The sequence below is a fragment of the Aquila chrysaetos genome, chromosome 2 (assembly GCF_900496995.4).
Source record: "Aquila chrysaetos chrysaetos chromosome 2, bAquChr1.4, whole genome shotgun sequence".
Taxonomy (NCBI): Eukaryota; Metazoa; Chordata; class Aves; order Accipitriformes; family Accipitridae; genus Aquila; species Aquila chrysaetos.
Genome location: NC_044005.1, coordinates 5809343 through 5828743, shown reverse-complemented (window position 1 = coordinate 5828743; position 19401 = coordinate 5809343). Strand labels below are relative to the sequence as shown.

Sequence of the window (19401 nt, the reverse complement as noted above, 5' to 3'; positions counted from 1 at the left end):
TAGGTGGATGAACAAGTGGTCCAAAGATTTGAACAGAGATTTGGGGTTTTTAATATTTGTCTTCATGTGTTTTGAGGAAGAGTCTTGATCCAGGGCAATACAAAGAGGAGCCATTTACTTCAGTAAGAAACAAGTTGAGAAGTCCTCCAGAGACAGCTGGCCATTATGCTCATGCGTCAGGGCTGCTGAAAAGTCGGTCTGCAGATTGCTTGCACCCAGCAAAGCCTTTATATGCTTCCTGCAAAGGTCTTTTTTGTTTGTTTGGTTTTTAATGGTTGCAGCTGTTGAACATAACGGATGTTGCAGTCTGCATTCATTTTGTGCTGCAGTCCCCAGTCGGAAGTTTTAGGACACAGGATTGGATGCACACCATGCACATCATATTCCCTGGTTTGCCCAGAAAGCATCCATCTCAGAGCAGGTTCTTCATAAGAAGAACATGTAGCTGATGTGCAGAAAGATGGATTTAGAGACTTGCAAGTGTTTATCAGGTTTGCATGCAGAAGCCAAGGCATCAAGCATATGGCAATTAATACGGGAACCCCAGTTTCAGCAGGCAGCTGTGGGGATCTGGGGAGATGAGAATCAACCATAGCATGAGTAGATGCCTTTGTGCAACTTACTTAGCAACTATTTCCCACTTTCCTCATCTGCAAAAGGTGAATAATCATATATGTATCTACCCATATGACATGGCTGTATTAAGCATAAATGGAAGCTCCTTCCCTCTTCAATATATGTGTGTTAAATCTCAGTATTATTACTACTACTACTTCTTCTAACAATAACATGGTGCATTTGCATGTACTTTGTGTACAGATCTCACTCTCTTTCCATTCCAAGCACAGCCAGTGTGTACAAATGCTACACCTTGTCCTGTTGGGGCCTTTCACAGACCTTGAATTTTATATGAACAGATGTCACTAATGCTCTGACTGCAGATTTCATCTAGCAGATCATATCAGGCACTGGGACAGTAGCATGATGTAGCTTCCGTATTGGCAGTGCAGTCCAAAACCATCTTCTGTGTGGCAACCAAAAAAGCTGGGGGCAAATACACGCTGGAAGTGCCAGGACCAAGTAGAATCACAGGTTGTTTTCACAACTGACATGGACCATATACAGATGGTCCTGCCTGATTCTGATTGTTTTAATTTAATTCTGAATTCCTTAAGTTGCCAGATCTCATAGTGTTAGATGCGGATGCACTCAACTCCTTCTCATTAGCTCTTTATATTTCTTTTGCTCAAAACTGACTTACGGTATTGCAGTTTGCAGAGTTGGGCACATCTTTTCTTTTTCATTTAATGGTGCATCCTCAGTCTGTCTGGTTATTGTCAGGTTTTCTTGCTGTTTATATATATGGGTTTAGTTTGTTGTGCTTCTATTCCAGATCTTAGTTATAAGTGGAATCAAGGTGCATGGCCTTACTGTTCAGTGCTCTGGATCTTAAATCAGGAGAAGTTAGCACCTTGGGACTAGGTCCCAACACAGTAACCATCATAAAGCCAAGGAGATGCAGGTCTGGAAGGTGACTTCAGGAAGTTGTCTGGGTCATCCCTCCTCCAAGGCAGAGTCAGATACACCCTGACCATCCCTGACAGGTATCTCTGTCATTTGTCTCTGCCGTGAGACCATTTTTCAGGTACTTAACAGTCACTGTGGTCAGATTTTTCCTTCTCCCCAGGTGGGATGTGAAGGTGCTATTTCCCCAGGCGTTTGATGGTGCAAGAGGGAGAGACGGCGGCCCTGCCGTTGCAGTGTGTGTTTCGATCCGGAGCGCAGTGCATTGGCGGTGGTCGGGGGAGCGGGAGGTGGGAAGCCGCATGGGTGAGGTTTTGTACCTAAGCACGAGACGTGACTCTTGTGTACAGGGGGGATTTTTTTTGACTGTTTGATTTCCTCCCCTGACAATTAGGCTGGAACTGGTCATCTGCAAGGGTAATTAGGTGCAAGGGTCTAGAGTGACACATCCCTGCTCAGGAACTAAGTTCGTTATAAGATGTGAAATTTAAGTTATTTACTCCCTTTGCTGCCTCTTTGTTCACTTTATAGCAAGGATAGGAGGGCACATGGAAGTTGTTGAGATTGCTAATTGTGGGTGAAGTTGCCGTCTGCTGATTTGAAGTGAAGGGCTGGGTACAGACACTGAAGGGATAATTGGCAGAAATTGCTGATGGATGTCACTGTTAAACTACAACAAAAATATCTGCTTTTTTGCTTTCTGCTCTTGACAATAGTTAATCATAGTACAAGAGAAATGCTGTACACTATCACTGAGTCATTTGTTTTTCATTAAAATCTGAAAATCTTGTTTTCCCCTAGGACAAAAAAAATTTCTTGTAACCTTCTCATCCCCTTCAAACATAAAAACTTCCAGAACAAGCAAATAGTAAATGAACAAGGCATTGCTCTGAAGGGACACACATGCATAACTCTAATACACAGAGACCATTGCAGTGTCTTGGAAGCATGTGTTTAAATGAAGAACATTGTCCCCAAATGCCTGAGACATGATGAAATGTTTTTTCTTCATTTAACAAGAGATACTTATTCCTCAAACCTGTGGAGCACACTGTCTGCAATGACACCCTTCCTATTGTTTGTTTGCTTGGGTTTAGTAAATGTAATTACAGCTTCATGTCCTGAGTTAAACTGCTGGTTCTGAATTCATTAAAAGTTAGGGAGAGTTTTCCCTTGAATTTTAACTTCCCGGGTCAGCTATTATCTTCAGGTACTTTAGTGTGTGCCCAGAACAGCTTTGCTGATTGTACTCAGTTGCTGTGGGTTTACACCAGCATAAGGAAGGGCAGGATTTGATTTTACAGGCAGTCCCTCTGGCTGAAATAAAATAAGCTATGGACCTAACTCGCCATTGGATTGATAGTGTTGGATAGGCCTGCCTCCAGTTGTGTGCTAACAGTAGCAAACAATCCAATTAAAGCCATGGCTAATCCAACCTAATGAGGTTTTATTGTTGTAAAATGGACAGAATAAGCTCTCTTCACCTCTACCAATAGCAGTGCAACTCAGTCCCCTTTCCTGTAGGGCCATGTGCGTCCGATATTTCCCTGGCCACAAAATTCACATCATCTTCTCCCTGCTGCATGGCATTAAAACCAGAATTTCATTGCGAAAGTCTCCAGCCCTCACGATCGTGAACTGACTAGTATCAATGCATGCATGTGTACAGGCTGCTGGAAACAATAGGCTTGTGGTGTGTGAGCGAGTCTGTCATCGTTGTGGATGCTCACTCTAACAGGTAACGTTGCAGTGTAAAGGAAATGTTGTCAATTCTTTCACCGGTGCCCAATTTAGCAGGAACATTCAATTGACGTACTTTCCACATAACACCAGACTGACTTCTACCTCCATCCATCTGTCAAAACCTAGCAATTGTTTCTGCGGCAGTAGTATGAAGACATCATTTTGTCAATGCAAAAACAATGACATATTAGGAGCTGAGATTTTGAGGACACAGTAAAATAAGCATACTGAATGAGTAAAAGGTAGATTGTAGATGCCTTGACTGACTTCTTGGAAGAGCTGGTCTCTCTCCTGACTACAGTGGTAGCCACAGCTGACCACTGCTCTGCAGGGCTTTGGGAATATAATACAAAGAAACTGTCCAGCTCATTTGCATCACCTATTTAACCATTGATTTAGTTGTGTAATCAAAAAAAGAGTATGTATTTTGGCGTATACCAGCAAGCCAGATGTTGCTATCTCTAAATAAGCCAACACTTTGTGTCGGTAATCCAGTGTCATGAATGCATGGATGGCTTTCAGAAGGGAATTCAGTTACCTGTTTGAGAGGTTCTAAATTTCCATCAGGGCAGTTGGTTAAAAAAGAAGAGAAAAAGAAAAAAAATCAATTCTGTGATGACCTAGCCATAAAAATGACTTCCACAGCTGCATTTTTATGTTGCATTGATTATTTTACTGGCAGTCCATTTGATCCATTTTTAGTAAGAACTTTGAGACAAGAAAAGTTGTCACAAATGAAATGGCATGGGGGTTTTTTTGTATTCCAAGCACTGCCGTCACATGCTAAATATGTCATATACATGAAGATAATCTAAAAATAGTTGTGTTTGAACCTCAAAGCATAATCCCTTCTCTCCAAGCCCCCTTCAAAATAACAAAGCGATTTTTCTAGCCAAGGTGAGGACATATTTTCTCACTGCGTGAGCCTCATATGGAAACCTGTATATGAACAAAAAGCCACAAGTCATGTATCGCATCTTTCAGAGGGTCAGGGGGCAAGGGAGCTGTGCATAGTTTATAGATGGATGATGAAAATGATTGTCAGGACAAGGCACGTGCTGCAGGTTCCTGGTTTGAATGGACACGGCAGCAGCAGCATGTGGTGGTCGCCTCCTCCCACAGCCAGGACTCACAACGGTGTTCAAGAATGTGAAAAGGCATGGATATCAGTGATATTAATCATGTGGTTTAGTTCAGTCACAAGCATAATTACCTTGCTAAATCGAAGTACACTGGGATAAGTATATAATAGTTAATGCAAGACAAGGGCAGACTTTGTTAGAAGCACATGGAAAGCCACAGGTTCCCCTTGCTGGTTTCCCTTTGGTCTCCATGTGCAGAGAAATGGCTTTACTTCTCATGCTATAGAGCATTTGCATTTGCAGGGCAAGGAAAAAGATTCGTTGAAAGAGAATAATAAACTAAAAATAATCTTTAAAAATGGGAAAGGGCGGGGGTTTGTTTTTATCCAATAATGAAAAATCATCCAGGTGGATTTGACTCCTTAAGACATGCTTGATATAATCATGTGTGATCCTTTCCAGTTCTTCCTTCCCTTCTTTGTCAATCCCATGAGCTGAGTGTTGCTTTGACACTCAATTATAGCCTCCAAGTAATGAAGGAACACTTCTAGCAGCAAGATCTGGCAGTCTGGCAAGGTTTTTTCTATTTGTTAGTTTCTTCCCAATCTCTTCCGGTGGCATTCCCTTAAAATATCAAATGATGCCCAAAATGTAGATTCATTCTCAGCCTATGATTCATCACTGCTAAAGCCATGAACTGTGTTCATGCTCGACATTGACTGTGTCGGTCTACAGAAACTGGATGAGGCTTCTGTGCACAGTGAGTTACAGATATCTGTTGCAACCTCTTACATCGAGTAGTCAGGTTAAAAGAAGGTCAGGTAAAGTAGTCAGGTAAAAAGTCCCACCCAGTGTAAACATCTCTGCTCAGGATGGTTGTCCAAGGTCAGGTTGGACGGGGCTCTAAGCAACCTCATCTAGTTGAAGATGTCCCTGCTCATTGCAGAGAGATTGGGCTAGATGGCCTTTAAAGGTCCCTTCCAACCCAAACCACTCTATCATTCTATGATTCTGTTATTCCTGTATAGTCATAGGGAGATGCAGATAGTCCCAGGGCACTATTTTTCTCATCCTAAGGTTGACATCTAAAATAAGTCAAATGAATCTGACCCAGGCAGTGTCACTCCACCTTTGCTGTGGAGGAGGTGTTTGTAGTACCTTTTTAGTGCATAGTTGCTTTTCCATTTGCACATGGCAAGTTGTGGCAGCACCCTGCTGTTGTCCTCTCTGGAGAGGACATGGTCTCACTGTCTAAGACCATGAGGTCTCCATAAGCGTGTGGGACTTGTGAAGGTATGTGGAAGTTCAGTGGAAAATGCTGCTCTTGATCCCCCTAAATTTGGAGGGTCTTAGTGGATCCCTGCTTGATAGCTGATAATGGCTGTGTGAGACAAAGAACTGGAGTTACACGAGTTCTGCCTTCCCTTCCTCTTATGTGGGGTAACATTGCACACGTGCGAGGTTTCATTGCTGTACTGTGTAAATGGTGATTTGTTGTCCTTGCTGCTGATACCAGGTTTGGGTAAGTTAGCCCAGCATATATCTATTCACCTTGCCTGTCAAAGTATATCCTTAAAATATGTTCAGATTCAGTAGCGTTAGCTGGCCCAGGCTTTCTAGCTGTAACAATGAAATATTGATAAATCACCCTGCTATCTGATTACTTTCAAGCATAAGGGAAGAAGAATTCAGTAAATCAAGCAGTGACTGTCGATTAAATGCAATCTCTTGAATTGCAGTTCTGGTCTCAACTGCTGAGTTTCTCAATGTACAGGAAAAGATTGATGCTGCTTTGTTGTACCAGATATAAATAACTCAGAGCTCTTTTTGCATGTGAAGAAAAATAGGTTTCCTTGAAATTTTGGTTGCGGATCATCTGCTAGACTTCTGCTGAGTGTGATGTGAATCTTGATCTTGTTCTAAATTATATCTGAATCGAGATGTAGCATGTGTCTTTCAGCTTAATGAAATCTCTTTAAATGATGCATATCAAAGTGAGTAGTGATTTGGGTCGAGGCACCTTGGTGGCTGATTCTCTGAGGACAGGCAGTCAACAAACGCTTTCTGAAAATAAAACTTTAAGTTGGGGACCTGAAAATTCATAAGTGCCTTTTTGAATATTTAGCCCCAAAAGTACTGATTGTCTTAATCCCGTGGAGGCTGGAACTAAATTTCAGCTGTCAAATAAAGGTGTTATGCTGCTTCTAATGGGGTGAATGGCCCAGGGCTGCCATTTCTACTGCACTTTTCAACCTCAGAGTGACTTGCAAGATGTTTACAAAGTAACTAGGTAATGTTATCCTTGTTCGTTACAAGTGGGAGGACTAACACTTGGAGTTATGAAAGGAGTAGAACAAAATCATGGGGGGAGTTGTGTGGCTGTTAGATCATTATTTTCTCCATTAAAAAGAAAATATATGAAGGTGAATGGCTTTTTAAAGGTCTGAAAATATCTAGTAGGCTCTAAAAAGCTCTGTAGAGAGTAATGCTCATAAAAAATGGAAAGAGATGATGTGGCGCTTAGACATCATATAGGTCTTAATCCTTCAAAGTTGACTTTTGTGGGTCTACTGTCGTAGACTGTGGCTTGTATACTGCATTGATTGAAATTTGTAGAACTATGTGGCAAGGTGGGACCTGGACTTGGGCATCCTTCTTGTGTCAGAGATCCGTCATTGGACAGAGGACAAAAGGGAAGAGCATCTTTGAGAAAGATCATCTCAAGGGGGTTAGCTGCTGGTTCAGTTGCTTGTCTACTTGGTGGGTAAAAACTGACCTTGGAGGTTCTAAATAGGCTGAGAGAGGATTTTTCTGTATAATACCATGTTCTATACATGTCTGTCTTCCTTTGCCATCTTTGTAGTTAGACCTGGTGAACCAAACATAGCTTTAAGTTCGTTGAAGGTTATATGAACCCTCTGAACTTCCTCTGGCAAAAGAGTGTTGACCTGATTCATGCATTCTCTTGAACCTTGAATACAGTCCTTGCTTTAGAGTATACTTTTATGTTGTTGTTTGGCATGGAGTTATTTGCACAGTGTATTTGAATGGCTCATGTTGCAATGAAGAATGTTGCCCTCTGAGATGTCTGCTGTATTTGTTGCACATCTGGCACCTTACACATGGGTTTTGTGTCTATTTTTGTATTCTTTACAATGTGAAATAGGTGTGATAGTCAAATTAAATCCTTCCAAGTCATGGCAAAGTCAGTGGCTGCCCTGGGTATATGCGTCTTCTGTAAGTTTAGGTAAGATGGTCACCAGTTGAAGTAGCAGTTGCAAAAAGAGCGGTGGGTGATCACAGCTGACCACGAACACACATTTTTACTTACCAAAACGGCCTGTCAAATGACTTTCTGAGAAGAGGACTCTCTTACGCTGCTCATGTGTTGACCTCTTACGCAGACACCTTCAATAAATTCAGGAGTACATGCAAGATCACCAGGCTCACACTGCCAGATTCCAGCACTGCACTCTTTTCTGTTTGCTGGTTCTTAATCCAGTCCTTCAAGCTCCTACTCGTAAAATATGGTGTCCTTCTCACTAGCAAACTTTTCATCTGGTACCACTGGTATTTCTGGGACCTGGGTCCTGTCAGCTGCCTCGTGTGTCTATACAGCCTCTGTGTGAAATGCAGCATCTCGGTGTTGCCTGCACCTAGCAGAAGAAGAAAAAGCAACTTCTCTGAAGATGTGGAGAATCTGATTTGGTGCATGTAAAGGCTTAAAACTGGTGTCTTCAATGGTTTAGCAGAAGTCTTCATCCAAAAGAGCTGTCAGTGGCCGTGGCTTCATCCATACAAGAGTCTCAAGGATCGTTCTGGAGGATGGAAAGGGGAAGCTCTCCTCTGGAGAGACTGTCACCACTGACCCCGGGAGGTAGTGCTTCCTCAGCCCTCCTTTCCACCCTAAGGGAGAATGGTGACCTCTCCTTTTGCCTGATTCAGTGTCAGTGCTCAGGAAGGGGCCCACGTGAGTACAAATTCCTTTGCCTGTTCAGACCCTATGGATGGAGCCGTGGGGCTAAAAAAATACTGCAGCATAGGGCTCTCATTTCTTCAGGGGAAAGACTGGTTTTTGTACAGCACCTTTTTTTCTATAAGGGGGGAGAGACTTAAGTATTTATTTACTTACTTATTTACTTTATTCTGACCAGAGCTGAAACCTTGATTTTTGCAGTGTGCTTCCTTTCTCCCGCTGAATCGTTTGTATGCATTTCACTGACAGAGTGTTTCAAAGCCCCGCTTTCCTCCAGGGAGTTTACAGCCAAACTGATGCAAACTCTTTCTTCTCAGGTGCCTCACGATCATCTGTCATCCAATGCAAGCCAGGAGGCAACTGCCCCAGCAGACACAGAGGCATGACTAGGCAGCTCTCCCCTCTAACTGTTGCTGAAGATTCTGCTGCTCCCATTCTTGAGCTGCAGAATCGAAGTCCCTCGGGAATCTGTCGGCACAGCAGAGTCGAGAGGCAGAGCAGATCAGGTAGGCATAACAGCCGCATTCCCGGCGTCACAGCATGCCTGCGAAAGGCCTCTTTCGTCTGTCTTTTGAAAGATGGTGCAGAGTCTGAGCATGTTGACGTTGGTTTATGGTGCTGCGAAAAGCAAAGCCACGTGAAAGTCCTTCCTGTACCTGTGTGCAAACTGGGGTTAGGCGGGAAGGAAGCAAGGATGGGAGGAAAAGGCCTGGGCCTCAGTAGGCACGTGTAATGTGTTAGATATCTGAGAAATCGTAAGGCCAGTAGGCGCAGAAGATCTTGAAAGGACGGTTAACGTTAGCACACAAGTTAGTTTTTACAAAGTGGTTATGTTTCCTCAGCTTCAGCCTGGCCAGAGACCAGGACCCTTAAGAGCCAGCCATGTTCCTTCTCAAAGACAATGACAATCTCAGCTCATACCGTGGACGGTCTGATGAAGAGGAAGAGAAGGAGCAACAGGTGGAAGGATATCTAGGGAAGACCATCACAGTTCAGATCATCGATCAGCTGCACGTCAGGGCTTCCATCAGGAATGTGTCACCCACTTTACTGCAGAAGTTTAGCTCAAATGAACCTGTAGGTACGGTGAACACTGACTTCTTCACCATGATGTCCATCCATCACCAGCAGGGATGGCAATGGGAGCAATTACAATATGCAGCCACAGGCCTTTGAGTCCGCTGAATTGTACTGTTGAGGAGAGAGATGTTAAATGACTGAAATAATTTAACTGTTCAAGTTGTTTGGAAGACTGTCTGTGTAGATACTGTGAGCAAAAAGGGGAGGAAGAACGGGTTGGATCTCCCTTGCGCACTGGAATTGTGGGAGATGAATCTTCCTCTTGTCACTTCACCACCGATGGCAGCAAGAGTCAGCCATTTTCTTCTTGTGTTGGAAAATGGAGGGATCTTGTACTCCAGGAGTACTCTCTTGATGGAAACCCTCAGAAAAATATTGGAGGTGATTATTGCTGCAAAGAGTGGATGATACAGCATCTTGCAGTAAAGATCATATGTAAGATACCAGAAAACTGATCTATACTCATTTTTGCAGATATCAGGCTGAAATAACTCTCTGCATGCTGGCAGTAGGGTACATCCAAAATCAGAATCCATCTTCTCTAAGAAAGGACTTTAGGCCACTTGAGAAAAGAGTGGTGCCTTGACATCATACTCTTCTAAACATTTATTTTGCATTTATTAATTTCCCTTTTTACCCTGATCTTCCCTTCCTCATCAGCGAGGTCTAAGTAGGACTGACCTGACCGGTAGGTAAACAAATATAAAGAGTATTATTTTCTAGGATGTAGTTGCCAAATAGTCAAAAGAGTTCAGAAGAAAAGCTGTAGGTTTTGGTTTTCCTCTTCTCACTCTTCTGAAAAATGAAAGCAAAAGGCTTTTCTGTTACCATATTGTCACAGAGACATCACAAGCAAGAATTATATTATAGACAAAAGGACCATGCAGGGGTGTTTCTGCTAGCTGCCTTTCAACACAGTTTGCCATTGACCAGTATCATCTCCATGTGTCACCTGCAGTGTCATCTGCATTCTTTCCCTGTCATTTCATCCTTGTTGAGTTCTCAGATTGCTTCTGTGCTCTTGACAGGGTAAGTCTGTTGGTTTGTTTCAGATAGAACTAAACACAGACACCAAGGATTTCTACTACCTTGCTAATTTTAAAATGCTATCTACCACCCACTTTGGCTGATCAATTTGGTTTCTCCTCATTAACATATCATTCGGTATCTGAACACAAGTGCTACTTTCTAGCTTACTCCAGCCCCAGCTTCATGACTTGGAAATCCTTAAACCTATTTAGTATGAATTGTGTGCCTGCTCGCCATGTGTCTTTGACTTCAGGCCCTGTAATTATTTTAAAAGATATTTCTCATCTTGTCCTTTTGATTCTTTGGCCAAGATTTAGGTGTGCACATCCCATGGATTTTGAAAGCAACCGTCAAGCTACTATGTGTCTTTGGCCAGGAATCCATCTCAATTTCACTTAAATTAAATGTAAATATCTAGTCTAGGGAGAGATAAGCCCCTCCAGTAGACTTTAGATATATATGAGGATGAAATCAGCTACCTTCTCACCATGCCTGTCCATTATCATTAAATATAAGGGGGCCCTAGACAACATGTTTAGTCTGCATACACAATTATTTGCTAGCTACATTACGTGGGATGAATCGTACCCATTAAGCACTTATGAAAACTCCTCACTCTACATTTAATCAGGCTAAAACTTACATAGGTCTTTAAATCCAAGGTAGGACTTGCAACAAGTGTATATTTCTGTGCCTTTGCCTAACATGCTAACCTGGGACTATAAAATCCAAGTCAAATGCTAACGGTAGTGTCATGCATAGTAACAGCAATTACATAGTTATTTGGTAATTGAAAAGTAGAATGCATGGATAAAGGTGCTATAGTCTTCTATCATTGTATGATTATTTTAACTGTTAGCTGAAGAAGGACTAATTGCATGGTAGTTTTGCTTAGCAGGAAAACCTGCAAGTGGATGTTACATAATATATTCTTTTTAAGCCATTCTAGCTTGCAAATAAACTGTAATTTACCTTTTAATAGAAGATGTCAGTCATTATTAGTACCATGAAAATACCTATTTTCTCTCAGCAGCCAAAAAGAATGCTAAAATGATGCTTGGCTTTTCAGACCTGTGTCTGATTGTCCTCTGCATGGTTTAATAAACCTGTAATTTTATTTAAATTCTTGATTCACTACTAAACAATGGAGCCACTGAATACTGATTATTTTTAGGAAAAAAATATACCATACAATTCCAATCACAAAAAGCTCCATGTCCTGGTTAGGAAAATTCTTGATTGCAAATGCGCTCCCTGCTATGATGAATCGTTTTTTAGATGTAATGTTGGTCTAATGTAATAACTTGGAACCTCAGTTTGACATTTCTTTATGGCTCTAGCAGAAACAGTAATAGAAAAGGAAAGTAAACCTGAGTCTGAAAGGGTACCTTTTTCACATTTAAGTTGAGTGTAGGACAGTGTATGCTCTCACTGCAATAGATATATAGCTCCTGTTAACATCAATAATTATATTGTTTCTTACATATACCGCATCGTGTGTTGATGCGACTGATAATTGATAGTTATAGTTAAGAATAGCTGCAGGTCATGAGTTTTAGAAGGAACTCCTGTTTCTTCTATCAAACTGATGTGATATGGTCTAACGGGGTAAATGGTTAGAAGCTCAATGCCGCCACATGAGCTCATGGGGCAACAGTGTTAGTGCTCCTCAGTATCCAATGCAGTTCAACCCGTTCTTTTCAGCTGGGATCTGTGAAATCAAATAGAGTTCGTGGGTTGCGTCTCCGGAAGATATGTCTGGAGAGCAAGTCACCAGTCAGTAAGATTAAATTCTCTATGCTTCTGTTAGGAAATCTGCAGTGGTCTGCAGATTAGATCTGAAAAGTACTGTACTAAAACGGGAAATGACAACTTTCCAGTTCCTCCTTGTTTATGTGTAGAGGTTTATTTCTAGGCATGCCAAGCTTCAGTTTTGTCCAGTTTCCTTTTTTAACTTCAAAAATGTAAATACACTAATTTGACTGGAAAAGTCCTTTCTCCACTTGGGTACATAAAATCAACAAACTGTTTCTTTTTCCCCTTCCAGCTTGCAAATAAAAAAGTGATTCTTGAGTTAAAATCTTGAATGATAAGAACTTGTTCCTGGCTTCAGATGTACAAGCTCAGATAGCTCTTATGTTGCACACATGCACAGTAATTGACTTTATAATGTAATTGTTTCCAAAGGATGTAGCTCTGTTCTAGAGGTTTGGCTGACAGAAGGAAAGAAGGGCTGATAAAGCAAACAGTGGAAACAACTTAACCGTAACGCTGTTGCCTCAGGCCTTGGTATTGTGTTTGTATTTTGTTCCTATCCCCTTGAAATGACAGAGACGGTATTACTGAAGTATTTCTGTGCAGGATTTTGGTGTTTGTGGGACACAGAGGAATTATAGAGAGAATACAAGGGATGGTTTGTGTCTGGATCAGAAGAGGTGATTTTGCCAAGAATTGTTTGAATTCATTCATTATGCGTGCAACTCTTCTCTTCTTCTATTTTTTTTTTTTTTTTCAGGAGAAGAAGGAACACAAACGCACACAGAGAGCAGCAGCCAAGAAGCTGAAAGACAGACACGATGCCAGTCTTGCACATCCACATTTCTCAAGCTTATCTGGAGATTTCTGATAATTTTGTCCGTCTCTTCCTCCTGGGTCGGGACCACGCAGTTTGTCAAAATCACGTATGAGACCTTTGACTGTCCTTTTTTCATGACTTGGTTCTCAACAAACTGGAACATTATGGTTTTCCCCATTTATTATTCTGGGCACCTTGCAACTGCACAGGAAAAGCAGTCTCCAATCAGAAAATTCAGGTAGGCTTTATCATGGCAATATCCCTTTAAACAGTCTGATTTCTGTGGACTGAGATCACTGCTCTTCTCAGTTTGACCCATGGTGTCAGACAGCAGAATAAAGGTCGTGCTGCAGAAAATCTCATTCATAAATAGCTTACAGAAGGCTAACAGATGAGTGATACATGCTTGAATTAATGGATAATTGATTGTTAGAGGTTTTTTTTTTTTTACCAGTAAAGGTAAAGGCCAGTAATTTGCTTATAATCTTGCTATTATATTATCTAATCTCTCTATATTTTGTGTTCTTGTCTGGATCAGGCCATTAATTAATCTGTTCTGGTCCACTTATGATAGAACAGTAGTGTAAAGTGCAACCAAAACAACTCATAGTTGAGAAGAAAGATGTTCAAAGCTGAGGAAATGGTTTCCATGTGGAAGACCATGGCTTACTCTCCACGCTCAGCAAGTGTAGCAGGGTGAAGACTGCCCTTTCCTCCTCCTGCTGGATCATAGCGTGGAGCATGAGCATCCTAGTAGCCTTCTCTGCTCTCTTTTTTGTGGGGTAGGAATTAAAGCAGGTTGCAGACTCTTGGTTTTCCTTCCCCTGTAGCTCTGAAGGGTAAGCTGGCATAGCTGAGTGTCTGCCATCCTGAGGAAATGACATGAAGGCTTTGTCCCATCTTCTGTCAGGCTCCACATGGAAATATCTCTTCCTCTGTGTTGCGAGAGCCAGGGGAAATCCTCCTTCTGACTCCAGCCTTTCCTTACGCCACATGGCTGCATGCTGTAATTAAGTCTCAACCTCAAGTGCAAAGGAGTCCGTAGTACTAGCTATAACATTAGTCTCCAGGGGTGGAAATTTATAAATCCCTCTTCAGTAGCCACTGTGAAATCATAAAAATATAAGGTTAGAGGGGAACCCAAAGAGATCATCCAGTCCAACCACCAGCACTGCAGCAAGACGAAGCTGGCTTAGCTTCACCCTAGCCAGTTCTTAAGAAAGCCGTATCTAACCTGTCCTCAGGGCTTGGAAGTACCACCATGTTCTGGGACAGTTCATTTCAGAGTTCCTCCTCTACTTCCGTTATTCCACTGATCTGACAGTGGAGTAGAAGCTGCTTTAAAGGATGGAACTAAATTCAGCTTGCCAAGAGATAACACAGCTTGCCCATGGAGGGAAGAAATTCGCAGGATAATTTTGAGCTGGGACCCAATTCTGTAACTCCAGTGCAGACTTGCTTCGAAAACAATCTTATTGACTTCAGCAGAATTGTCTGTTCTACAAGGTATTAACCAGCATGTGGCCTGTACCTTGTTCCCGCTGACAGAGGGTTCAGCACAGCTGTCATTGAGCACACAGGGAATTCAATTTGTGACTGTCAGGCTGGAGTGTAGCAGGGCCAAATTCTTCCCTCGGCTGCTTTTGCCAGGATCTGGGATGTAATTTGGTCCTAAATTATCATTTCTGTCAAATCAGCGTGACTGAAATTGAACAGTTGCACTTAATTAACTGCTTCTCTGAAAACCCTAGTGCTTTGTACGTTAATGATGCCTTCATTCAGATTCTTTCTGGAGTATTTGTGAGAACATTAACGGTGTCAGCTTGGCTTCTGGGTATGGGGTAAAGTAATAAAAAACGCACAGCAGATAAGGGAGAAGGTGAGAATAAATATCCCTGCAGGTAGATCCTCTGCAGTTAGTTCGTTGATTATATATCCATCAGAGCAAAATTTTGGGCAAAACATTTGTGGCAATGCATAATACAAGTATGCTTAAATAATTGATAACATTTCCCAAGCTGTTAGGAGTTCAGCTTTTAAAGTTGAGGACACATGCTAACACGCCCAGAGGAATTTCTGCACACACGGAGATGTGAAGTAGTTTTGTGAATGTGTGCGAACAGGAGACCCATTGGGCCAATGGAAAGGCATCTTCCCAGGCTATTTCCTACTCCAGATATATCGGGAACTCACATCCCAGGGAGGAGGTAACTGCTGGTAAATACTGACTTCATGATGGGGACCAACTACTTGGTCTGCGCCATATTATAACTTGACAAGCCAAACTCTTTCAGTTTGGGTTTGGGATTGGACGTCTCCTCAGGATGAGTGCTTGATTTTCTGATGACTTAAAGAATTTAAAAGCATCATTTGTAGTTTTTAAATTCAGAGAGTTATAGACAGATTTAGTTCGGAAAGGATCTTTGGAGGTCATTTAACCCAGCCTCCTACCCAGAACAGAATTATTTTCAAAGCTAGATCAATTGCTTGTATAATTGTTTGGTTTGTGTTCTTGGTATTGTTCCTGTTACAGGGCTTTTTATTACATTTTGTAAGATTCCTTGTTGCTTCATTTGCTGGGTTTTTTCGTGGAGTAGCTAATTCTTGTCTTTAAAGCCCATCCTGTAGTGATTCCAGGCCTACCTCAGAGTCCAGAGGTCATTTGTCTTTGTATTTCTGGAGTACGTAGTTACTTACTAGACGCTTTAAAGACATATGATATTTTGTCCAGCAGATATTCCTGGTGGATCAGAACAAACAGTGTCTGTGATATCTTAGCAGAGATCAGTGATCATGCAAGTGGCTTGCAGAGTGCTGCCCCGGGCTGGCAAGGCTGTATAGAATCACTGTTACTTTAATAAATCCCACTTGGAGGGATAGAAGTCTAAATCTTCAACTTTAGATTGGCTTTCTGAAAGGTTTATAATCTTTGAGATTGTAAATTGTCTATTTCTTACCTCTCACATTTCACCTTAGAGATCAAATTTTGTGGTCTTAGAAACTAACTCATGGTTATTACTTCCCTGCTGCGTTTCAGTAAAGTATCTGGGTTGTCTTGAGGCAGAAGACACAACCTTTGGTGTCCCCTCGGTATTGTAGATAAAAGGTATGTCCCACATAAGGAGCTTGACACTCCTTGTATTAGCAGTAGATAAAATGATCTGAAGCTCAGTAAGCTCAAAAATAGGAAATCTAACCCTGCCAGTATTTACCACACCAGAAGACACTCCAGACTTGATGTAGGATCCTAACAGAGTTATGATTTGGAATAGGTGGATGATATTTTCAATGTCAATAAATTTTGCCACCCCATCCACCATCTTGGCTTCTCAAGGACAAACACTGTGACATTCAGCAGCTTTCTGCCAGAATATATCCACGATGTAATAGCTGAGGTTAGTCCTACAGGCGCTATGCAGCCTTGAGGCACTGGCTAGGAAGAGTGTTGGTAGGTGCAGGTTTAATAAATATGAACATGTTGGGAAGAGTTGGTTTTTCTAGCAAGAAGGATAACAAGATGTTAGCATCACTTGAAGTAAAAAACAGAGCCATAAGTAGCTGATATTTGCTGTCATCTGTCATCTGCAAGTTTGTCACCTACAAATCTCTCCATCTATGTTGCAGCAGTAGCTCAGTCCAGCTTCCTCAGCCACTTACAGAAATCTAGGTCTGCACTGCAAATCTAGATCTTCACTGCAAAGGGCTTTTCAGATGGGCTTTTCAGATAAGAGATGAGGATCTCCGTTGCCTGAAGCTGCTCCAACCCCAAATGGCTCAACAGTAGGGAGGAAGACCCGCAGCACAAAACCAGGGCTTCCCTTGGACCATTCCTCTTGGGAGACAGCGTTCCTGTGGTGCTGCCCCCTGAGCCAGACACTGCTTATGTGAGAGGTTCGTGCACAATTCCCTTTCCTCTTGCTCCAGCTCTTGAGCAAATACAGCTGGCCAGGCTCTCTTTCTTAATGTTCAGACTTGGTCAGTCCTGGAAAACAATTCACCGGTTGCTCAACCACTGTTACTCTGTTCGGTGCCTGTCTCCTGAAATGGAGCTGGAAGGTATTTTATTGCAGCAGATGCCATCATTTAGATAGAAGGACTAAATGACATAGTAACAACTTGTGCTCACAAAAGGTCCCGTGGTGCTTCTTGCTACCATAATGTCACTGGTGGCCTTGCCAAGTTTTAATCTGGCTGATGTAATTACATTTGCCGTATTCACGTTACCCCAGGTAGCGTCTGTTAGCTCTGCTTTTTCTGTAAGCTGTTTTAAAACCAGCTGCTGCCTTACACTCCAGAGGCTGCTGCGTGTCAGGGGTGAATAAACCCATTCTTCTGCAGGGGCTGGCATCAGAATAACTAAGAGGCTACACAAGCTATTTAGTGGGTGCCAGAGGCAAAGTTACATGACTGCCTGAGGTGCTGTAATTCCTGAGAGCATGGCACACTGCCCAGAGCTGATGGCTGAGGGCTACCTGCAAATAAAAAGAGCTATTTATGTTAGAGGGCAGGTTTTAAATAGACTTCTTGTGCATTTGGAAATAGTTTGTGTCATAGTTCCAGGGTCAGCTGCCCTTAGATATGTCTCTGCCTTTAAGTCAACAGCCTACAGATATTATCTGTATGGGGAGGGATCCATGAAGCCCTCTCTCCTGAGCACAGGGTTTTAATCACTGTCATGTCTGATGACTCCTGCAAGTTTAATTTTAGTTGCATGCCAAAGAGGCTGAGTTAACCACTGAGCAACCAGCCCTCACAAAGCCCGAGGCAATCTACTGTAGCCATGACTGGGAAAATAAAGTATTCTTCCTATCTTCTCATTCGCTGAGCATTATTCATGGAGTTCTCCTAGACGTGGAGAATTCATCAAGTCTCTGTCTCACTCAGCATGACCCTGTCACAAGTCTTTGCTGTATTTTTTTAATTGAGAGGTGAGGAACTACTGGCCCCTCTTTTGTCTGGTCATTGTTGCTGTGTGTGGTGGAGGCTCTTCCATCTGCTTAAACAGCCCATTGCCTGGGGCCTGTGAAGTGTTCCCAGATTTCTTTTCCTAACTGTGAGTCTCTGCTCGTCCCTCCCACTGCTTCTGGGAACTCGGAGATAAGTGACATTTGCGGGGTTGCCACAACGGCCTCTCCCAAATAGCTGACGAGCCCACAGAGTCCAACCCAGAATAATACAATAATCACTGAGTCTTCCTCCTTGCGAGGATTCACAGTCAGGGCACTTTGGACTCCATCCTCCTGACTCTGCTCTGAGTTTGTCTTTGTGCAGACATCCCAGAGATCTGCAGGACAACAAAACCCATTCTGGCATCCCACACACACACACACCCTTTTTGGCTTTGGAAGCCACCCGCCTTCTCTGTGGATGGAGGAGCAGAAGCGCTGGGCTTATTCCCAGCATCTCCCTGGCAGTGGGGGGGCCACGATGGATGACAGGGGTATAATATCCCATGGCACATTTGTAGAAGAGCTTTTCCTGCTGCCTTGCAGACTCCATCAGTGGCAGGATTGGATGGTTTTGCTGTTGCCTTTGTACACTACCAGCATAACACTAGGGTACTTAACTGTGCCCTGTGTTACTGTGAGCAGCCCAAGCACCTTTCTCCTTTGTTTTAACACAGCACAAACTTGTTTCCTTTAAGACAGGTCCTGACAGCTTCTGAGACAGGTTGGATTTACAACTGTGTAACGATCCAATCCTGCCTCAAAACCAATGGCAGAATTCCCACTGGATTGGAGAGTGCAGGCTCTGTACAGGTCTGTAGTTCACAACGCAGATCTGTTCTTGCCAGGAGACGGGGCATCTTGGCTCTGGTGTCATGTAGTGGTGACATAGCCACGGTGCATCCAGGTCAGAGGCTACCTGTCTTGAAGTGAGATGTAGTCTGAGCTCAGAATCACCCTCTGCATCCACTTAAGTCTCAAGGGGAGAAAAACATCTTTTAAACGTAAACGGCTATACCTGTATGTCAACAAACACTCAAGTCTGTGCTACCAGTGAGTCCATTCTCACATGAGGAAACTCATCACCTTTAACTCCTGTTGAAATCAGTGATACAAAAGCCTACAGTCAAACTTGAGCATTAATTTGTTTGCTTCACTGAGTATTTACTTTGCATCTCAGATAAATGATACACACCACTAGCTATTCTCTTTCTATGTGTAATGTTTCTGTTCTGATCACTGGAGAACAGGCTGACTTCTGAGAACATTGAGGTCAACTAGAGAGAAGGAGATGATTAGCAGATCTGCCTGCCTGAGTGTTAACTTGTTGGACACCCTGGCACAGAGTTTGAGAAAGGAATTTATTGTTACCAGAAATGACTGCTTTGTACCCCAGGTCATTTTAGTAGCAGCAGGGAATGAATGGCTATTAAGTAGAATCATAGC

General features: G+C 42.6%; 1 protein-coding gene across 6 annotated transcripts in view; it reads left to right on the top strand.

Annotated features, from left to right (window-relative positions):
• Window positions 1-19401, top strand: part of SLC35F4 (solute carrier family 35 member F4) — a 128105-nt gene that overhangs the window by 95386 nt on the left and 13318 nt on the right. For 3 of the 6 annotated variants that reach the window (XM_030006654.2, XM_030006664.2, XM_030006671.2), the window contains exons 2-3: window positions 8643-8831; window positions 12950-13247. In XM_030006654.2, the coding sequence (XP_029862514.1) occupies window positions 8643-8831; window positions 12950-13247 (487 nt within the window). Of the gene's footprint in view, window positions 1-8132; window positions 8320-8642; window positions 8832-12949; window positions 13248-19401 lie in introns of those variants that run through there. The other 3 variants (XM_041121574.1, XM_030006679.2, XM_030006698.2) reach the window with 3 other exon arrangements.